This window comes from Electrona antarctica, assembly GCF_951216825.1.
Source record: "Electrona antarctica genome assembly, chromosome: 4".
NCBI lineage: Eukaryota > Metazoa > Chordata > Actinopteri > Myctophiformes > Myctophidae > Electrona > Electrona antarctica.
The window spans coordinates 30,902,393-30,910,539 of record NC_136809.1 but is presented as its reverse complement, the minus strand read 5'-3'; the positions used below and the strand labels follow the sequence as shown (position 1 = coordinate 30,910,539).

Genomic DNA, 8,147 nt, shown 5'->3' with positions numbered 1-8,147 from the left:
CTTTTATAGTCATGTTAGCTATACACTACAGTTTCTAATGTTCACTTTTATATGGTTTGATGACCTTCATTGAATAAACATTGTTTAAATAAATGTCATGTTCTGCAGTGATTTGTTCTAGACTAGAGACATCTCGATAGAAATGCTATAGTTTTGTCAAAAACAAAATTGAGAACACACACAAGTAGTCATTAAGATATATTTTAACAAACACATGACCAATGGCACACGCACACCTGAGTAATTGTTGACTAGTAAGCACAGTTACATTATTTAAAAGATTTAAAATGCTGACATGGTGACTAAACGCTTGCAGTTTACTTTGTAGCAGTTAACAATGACTAACCCATTATGTATTATTGTCCTAGAAAGTATGTTAATGTCATGATCCTTCAAATGCATGCAGGAAAATATGCATCTGGCCCACACCACGCTTTAAAATAAGTAAAAACAGTAGCACTACAAGCCTACATCATTTTTTTCTCACCCCAAAAACAACAAATAGGGTTGTCGTTCAAAGAATGTCAACCTTAACATTATTGTTAATGCCTAGTAGCTAGCCTACAATAGGCAAATGGTAAACACCACATTTGACAAGTAAACCCCAACACAAAATCCAGCAAACCTGTAACATGCAAATAGAAACGATAAAATCAAAATGAGTACACACGTAAGATAAATAAACATGCTTTAAAATACGTAAAACAAAACTTGTTATGCCGTTTGTACTTTGTAGAGTAGCCGACATCACATTTGACAAAATAAATACACAGCAAACGAACATGCAAATGAAAACCACTCATATCAAAACTATAGTAGGCTAGAGAAACACACGTATAAAGATAATTTAAAAAAAGAAAAAGAGAGCCAACAATCTCAGTTAACGCTGGTGGTCTTAGGTGAACTTCTGTTGCTTTTGCGTGGATCTGGTGTACACCGAGCTGTAGAAGCTGTCGACCAGGGGACAGAAGCGCTTGGTGTGAGCCTGGGCCCCGGTGGCCCCACAGAGGGGACAGACGTACTGTCGCAAAAATGGACAAAGCACATCTCCAACATCATTCTTAAGGCAGTGGGAAGTGAACACGGACTCTGCTTCCCCGTTATGCTTGCAGAAGCTGCAGCACCATGGCCACAATGGCTCCAGTGGTGGTCCCTTTCCACTCTTCTTATTGCGCTCCTTGAGGCCCCGGGTTCCCACAGGTTTGGGTGGATGGCCTGGAGGCTTGGCTTCAACCTCACTTCGTGCGTCGTGCAGAGAACGGAGCGCGGTCCAACGGGTCCCCACTGTGGGTGGAGGAGGCTTGGATTCCACCTTACTTCGTGCGGTCCAAAGCTTGGCAGATTCGGGTAGAAGAGGCTCCTCGAATCCAACCCCACTCCGTGCGTCATGGCGAGGGCCTACCGCGGGCCAAAACACCGGAGCTGTTGGTTTAAGAGGCTGGGATTCCACCTCGTTCCGTGCGTCATGGCGAGGGCCCACCGCGGCCCAAGGCACCGGAGGTGTGGGTAATCCGGGTATAAGAGGCTGGGATTCCACCTCGTTCCGTGCGTCATGGCGAGGGCCCACTGCGGCCCAAGGCACCGGATGTGTGGATAATCCGGGTATAAGAGGCTGGGATTCCACCTCGTTCCGTGCGCCATCATAGAGATGTTGGAGAGGAGAACCTACCGCGGCAAAAAGCCCCGGAGGTGTGGGTAATCTGGGGATAAGAGGCTGGGATTCCATCTCGTTCCGTGCGCCATCATGGAGATATTGGAGAGGAGAACCTGCCGCGGCCCAAAGCCCCGAAGGTATGGGTATAAGAGGCTGGTATTCCACCTCGTTCCGTTGATTGATTGAAAGACTTCGGAGAGAAGAATTTGCCAATGGAGAGCCAACGCTGGCTTCTGCGATGTTGCCGCTCTGATACACCGTGTTTAGATGCAAAGGCACCATCTCGCTACAAAGTTCTTCAATGTCCCTCTGCAGCGAGGCCTGACTGAAACGTATGTCAGCAGCGTCGACACGATTCATCTCTCGAACCGTGTCTGACAGACGCATGTAGTCTCGCCATGGCTGGAAACTTTTATTGTTCGACTCCATGAATAGCGATAGATATTGGCAAACACCATTCATTCTATCGATAAAACAACTTCTGTCCCTGGTTTACTATTCTTCTTTTTCTTCAACGAACGGTTACAAAAACTTCTCCTCACACACGTCTGGCACGCGCAGGTTTATTGATTGGTAATTGTCTGCATGCGGTAAAGTTTCACGCCCCTATAAGTGAGGGGCCAATCACATGCATGACCCTACAACATGTATCAGCATGCTTTGCAGACTGACAATTTAGGAATCAACCCAGCCCCTGGGGACCACTGTTAGGTTGGTACTTGGTTGGGATAATATGGGCTAAGATTTTATTTTTTGTACAGCCTGTAGCCTATATAGAGGGTATGCGCATGCTTAAAGTGAATGGCACATCGAGCCAGAAAGTAGTTTGCCACTCAGTAGGCATTCCTGCATAACTTCCGGGTTTGATGTCATGCGCATACCCTCTATTACTAGGAACCTTCTAGGATTGATATAGGATAGGATCATGTCATTTTCTGTCTCTAACCTAGCCCTGAAATTAAAGCATTCTCACAGCCATTTAGTTGCAAAAAAAAAAAACTTCACCTTTACTATAAGCACAGGCAACTCATCCTGTTATCCAGAACTTCACATGGAACCAATTCATACATGTGATGTGCCTCTTGCCTTTTAATAGTGTGTGGCTGGATGTCAATGAACTGCTCTAGCCTACTACTGTGTACTTGTATCACCAACAGTTTGTCTGGTCTGAAGTTTTTCCAAAAAAGAAAAACGGCACTTCTGCATTACTACTGGTCCCTGACCATAGGCCAGTATAACCGTATACTGTATGGACAATTTGCTAGATGCAAGCCCTTGGTTTGCAGAGATAACTTGTGGGGTAGCCTGGCCCAGCTTGTCTGATATCTGGTCTAGAGGCCCCCCCCCCTCCCCGGTAGAAAACGGCAGAGAACAGACGTCACCAAAATTGGAGCAACGCACCTCTGCACTGTTATTGGTTAGCACAATACAAGGAAGTGGGCTACTATGCCAGATCTTTTCTTTTTGAGCCAAATGCAAACGAAAATAAAAGCCTGGGTACTGAAGCTACTTCAGGGGTACAGGGGTAGCATGGGCTTTGGAGTGGTTAGAAATGTTAGAATGCTAGAAATGTCAGTGAAAGCTATTATCCCAACCAATTGGTTGTACTCTGGAAAACGTAGAGAACTGTATTCATCATCATCCATGTCTCAAATCAGCTCTGAATCAGAAACACAAGATGAAAGAAAACACTTTATTCAAAATTCACATAAAAAATGTAAGATATTACAGGAACAGGTTCTGTCAGGCCCTCCACACTCAACTAAAATGACAGGTCTAGGTTGAGAGCATGGGGTGTTTGCAGCAGCATCCTCTCACTTCCATCATTACAGTGCTCTTCTGCATGGGGTTCATCGGCTCTGAAGATAGGGTGAAATTAATAGTCTATGAATAGTGATAGACTGGTAAAAAATACACAAGGATCAGAAACATCTCTACAAGGTGCACATGTTTTCATAGGACCCAGTCATAATGAACAACTTGCATGTCTAGCCAATTGAATCTTTTACATTTTTAAACATTAACTACCATACTGTTACTGAGAGTCAAAACTTTTCCCGCAATTGAAATGGTGTTCTGATGTTAGATAATATACATTACTTATGGATTATGGCATAAAGGACTGAAGTCTAAGGAGAACACAAACATCTGAATAGCATTTTGAAAATTGTGGTTAAGTTTCTTGTGACCATCATGGGTTTCCATGAAACCATACGATTTGATGAATTGCACAATGCTGCTTAACTAACCTGTTGCAGTAGGAAAGACCTAGGACAGAGTAGAGGTCAGGAGTTGCAGGGGTTTGAACTCTAATGTTTTGCTGAACCCATCTTTCAGAGAACCCTGCAGGAGGACTTATCTGTGACTCTTTGGGTGAAGGTGTGATATGACAACAGCCAGAAACAATCATAGGCCCCGAAACAGAGAGATCTGCAAATAAGTACATGTTTTTGGGGCTTTTGCAGTGATATGAACTGAAGGACTAGTTATGATCTTCCAACCACATAGAAAAAAAGAAAATGCATACTCACCGAGGGCAGTGCTCTCCCCCCTGTCGCTTACATGTGCTCCTTTACCAGACAGTGGCGAATCACACAGAAAGTGCTGCTTCAGTAGAGAGCCTTTCTGTTGATCAAAGTCAATCCGCTGTACAGGCAGATGGGTGCACAAACAAACTCAGAAAACTATTTCTAGTAGAAACAAAGATATATTTTTCTACTGCCTTAGGAAAGTATGAATTATAGCCAGTATGTTAGCAAGAGTCACAGGACTCCATAAGAAAATACTACGTCTTGAGGCCTTTGCCACAAATACTCAAAGCGATTTTATCCAACTAGAAAAAAAGTGCCCCTTTTGCATTTTCTACCTAGCACCCCCACCCTCCTCCCAGCTGTCTATCTAATAGTCTCATGGGCTTTTCTGGTGCCTCCTTGTCCCAACTCTGGATGGTCATAATGAGCATGATTTGTCAAACTCAAAACCTGAGGAAGGTCTACACGACTGAAACGTTGTTTCATTAAATAAAACTTCTCTTGAATGTGCAAGTGGCAGTGTGTGGGTATATCTTTCCAGATTGATCTCACCTACTGTTTGTTACCTACGCACCTCACCTGCTGTTAAACTGACAGGGTATGTAGAAGTCCCATTTTCACTTAGAAATTAGCCTTGCACCATCCCAAGATGGATCTATGCCGTCTCTCCCAGGCTAGGTTTCCCCTAAAAAAATTCTGCTAATAATTTATGAAGCCCACGCTTTTTTTTTTAGACATTGTTTTATGTAAAACTGTGGGAACATGAACACAAACACACAGGGCTCTCCAATTCTAGTAGTGAGTTGAGATGTCCATCATGCAGACACTAGCTAAATTCAATATTAATAAACAGGAATCTGTTTAATAGTATTCCGTTACAACAGCTGTTTTGGAAGTGATTTTGTTACCATGTATGTCTTTAAAACAGTCATAGTTAAAACTCTTTCTTCCGACTCACCTCACGACTCAATTTGATGGCAGCCTCTGTGAAATTATGCCTTTCCCTCTCAAAAGTCCTCCTCTGGTGAGTCAGCTCTGCCCAGCGCAGATGAAGTCTCTCACACTCCTCCAGGACATAAGAATCCTCCAGGACTGGCAGGGCAGGCGAGAAAAGGCTATCCTACAAATACATATAGCAAAGGATTGTCACTTAGAAATTTTAGAAATTGCTAAGTGACAATCCCCCCCCCCGCCCCTCAATTTACCCGTGTGACCTGGACACCCCAAAACAACAAATAAAATAAGTGTTTACACAGTATAGCTTTAATAGTTAATATTGAGGTGTGTATTACATGATAGGTTCTCACCTGTAGCAGCTGCTGCTGTACTCTGATCAGCTCCTGGCTTGCTTTTAGTTCGGATTCTAGCTCCAATAAAAGCTTGTCCTGATCAGAAGCCATAACATCGTTACCTACACAGACAACCCCAAAGAACATATTCTCTTACACCAGTATTATAAGACTGATTTGCAGGGCTATAGAAAAAGCTCTTAACCACTAAAACGTATTCATATGACAAATGGTGAAAATAGCCTTCGTGTGATGTGACGCATTGTGAGCAAGTAGATCTTTTATTTAATATTTTTGAAAATAAATGAAATTTGCCCCAAGTTTGAATGATATTAACTGACACACACACACCCACCTGTGAGGAGGAAGTCTTGTAGTCTCTTCTGCACTTTCAGCCAACCCTGCACTACACCCCCCGTCACATGTTGACCCAATGCCAGCTCTGACTGGACTAGGCTCTCCTTATCAGTGTCAATGTGGACATCTTCCTCATCCCCACAGTCCATGACAGTCTTTACAAATCAAAAACAACATTTGGGGAAAATATTATTTATGACCAATTGGTGAAAAGGTGACCACCGGATGTTAGTAAAAACAGAGAGATGTGTTGTGTGAGCGGTGACCACCGCGCCATGAAGTCATGTTGTAGTTTTCAGTGGTCACTGGTCACCTCTTCACCAAAAACTGGACTATGAATTGGCCTTAAGCCACTAGTAGTGGCTCAATTAGATGGCAACTATGCTTAGTACCTAAGCAGAGTCCACAAGATGTCCTAATGTGGCTTTTGACGAATAGTGTTATTACTGCCACATCCAGGCTCAATTGTAATAGCTTCTCCATCCCACTTCCCACTTACCTGCTGCATGTGGGCTCTTACTGCGTGGAGTAGAGTGGTGATACTGTGCCGGAGCTTCATGGCTTCTCTGAGCTCTGCTCCTTGCCGTTCCAGCATCAGACGAAGTGCTGCTGTCTCTTGCCTAGCTGCAGAGGTGTGAGAGGAGAGTCTAGGAAGAGGAAAAGAACACAGCTGAAGGTGTTCTATAGTGGTTCCCAATTCCCATCCCTGGTCTTCAGGGACTGGTTTTGTATTCTGTCAGGTAGCTAATGGCATTCACCTGGTTTTCCCAGGCCCACGATTAGACATCCAGCATTAACGTTTGTGATATAATAGGCTTGGAATATGCTTTGTGCAGCGACATAATGCATTTGTGACTTCTGTATGATTCATGTTGTCTGTGTCTAGTTCTTAATAATATCACATAAGCAATAACCAACCTTCCATTAGACCGGGCTGATTTGCCTGCCTGATCTCTCCTCCCTCCAGGTAGAAGGTTCAGCACCTCTATGGCTAGACAGACAAGGAGCATTGTACAGATCAAATATCTAAGTGGTGTGTGGGGAAAATAGCATCTCTACATGTCCACAGAAAAAGAAAAAAGATACAATAAAGAAATCAGTTGAGTAGCCTAGGTATGAATTAAATTGTTGATTGATTATTGATTATAATTAGTGGATGCAATGTATGTCTCACAGAGGCCCCTCTGCTTGTGTTTGTCAGTGAGCTGGGACAGGCGTTCCTTGAGTCTGTTGCCGAGTTGTTCTTTCTGTCTCAACTCTGCCTCCTGTTGGTTACACTGCAGCTGCAGACGGGTACACTGCCAGAGGAAGGAGATAGATTAGGGGAGTTCCTGAGGGAATAGAGCCATTATGCAATGGGTCATGTGCACAAACATGCACGTCTTACTTTCTTTCTCTCATGTTGCAGCATCTGCTGAAGCCTGGCCACATGTTGATCGCTCTCTACAAGTTTTCCCTATGGGAAGAAACCATTTGATGTTTTTGTTTGTTTGTTATCGTAGTGTTTGTAACCTTTTAGTTAAAGATACTAATATCTCTTACATACCTCGAGTGAGAACAATCGGTCTCTGTGTTCCTCCCCGTCTGTCCCCACTGAGCTATGGTAGATCACACCCAAAGGAGGACTGGGCTCCATTCCATGGTGCATATCAGTATAATCAATGTAGATCTGAGGAAAAAAGGCAAGAGGGACTGACAGACAGGCAGTCAGAAATATGTAACCAAATGATGACACAAGAATAAAAAAAGTGAGCCGATTGCTCTACGTTTGCACTGTGTATTGATCAATAGAACAATGTGTTTACATCTCAGTGAAATAATACTCTCAACCTCTTCTCTGTGGGCCTGGGACAACTCTTCTCTGACCACACCTGGGAACCATGTTGTGACATTAGACATAAACTATATCATTCACATGAAATACACATACCTACACTGTTCTATAATGTTTTCCTTGTGCCAACATCTTTGAAGAACACAATATTAAACAAAAACATCAGGATAAGAGGAAATGTTTTTGGTACATTACCTTAACAAGTCAACTTTTTCCAGGTGATGGTATTTTTGGTTAATGAGGTTAATCTCAACAGACCATGTGCTTAAAGATGGCAATGCAGTAGTTTCACTTCACAACTGGCAACTGTGTAACAAATAATCTTTTCTCAAAAAACATTTTGCAGTGAGTGTCATATAAAGTGAGATTGATTGAGACTGGTAATCCACAGAGGAAAGCCAAACACCAGGGAAGCTCAGTGATTTCAGGTGAGCAGACCTACAACCATAGGGGGCCTACAATTTATTGGCTGTGTCAGACCA

The 8,147-nt window shown here is 43.2% G+C and overlaps 2 protein-coding genes across 9 annotated transcripts; both read right to left on the bottom strand.

The window, feature by feature from the left end:
* Window positions 1–185: 185 nt before the first annotated feature.
* Window positions 186–2,240, bottom strand: nanos3 (nanos homolog 3). Its single transcript, XM_079500351.1, has one exon. The coding sequence runs from the start codon at window positions 2,114–2,116 to the stop codon at window positions 896–898; it is 1,221 nt and encodes a 406-aa protein (XP_079356477.1). The 5' UTR covers window positions 2,117–2,240; the 3' UTR covers window positions 186–895.
* A 1,093-nt stretch (window positions 2,241–3,333) lies between these two features.
* LOC306921516 (afadin- and alpha-actinin-binding protein) lies at window positions 3,334–8,147 on the bottom strand. 8 transcript variants are annotated; one of them, XM_079498667.1, is made up of 13 exons: window positions 7,861–8,147; window positions 7,662–7,702; window positions 7,378–7,523; window positions 7,219–7,287; window positions 7,006–7,129; window positions 6,750–6,822; window positions 6,331–6,478; window positions 5,830–5,986; window positions 5,493–5,596; window positions 5,144–5,305; window positions 4,186–4,300; window positions 3,904–4,084; window positions 3,334–3,513 (listed from the first exon to the last, which is right to left on the bottom strand). In XM_079498667.1, exons 3-13 carry the CDS (start codon window positions 7,477–7,479, stop codon window positions 3,417–3,419), a joined length of 1,332 nt encoding a protein of 443 aa, XP_079354793.1. In that variant the 5' UTR covers window positions 7,480–7,523; window positions 7,662–7,702; window positions 7,861–8,147; the 3' UTR covers window positions 3,334–3,416. The 8 variants fall into 8 exon arrangements, with proteins under 8 accessions (XP_079354793.1, XP_079354795.1, XP_079354790.1 ...); XM_079498669.1 differs by having other exon boundaries at window positions 7,378–7,500; XM_079498664.1 differs by lacking the exon at window positions 7,662–7,702 and having other exon boundaries at window positions 7,378–7,500; window positions 7,924–8,147.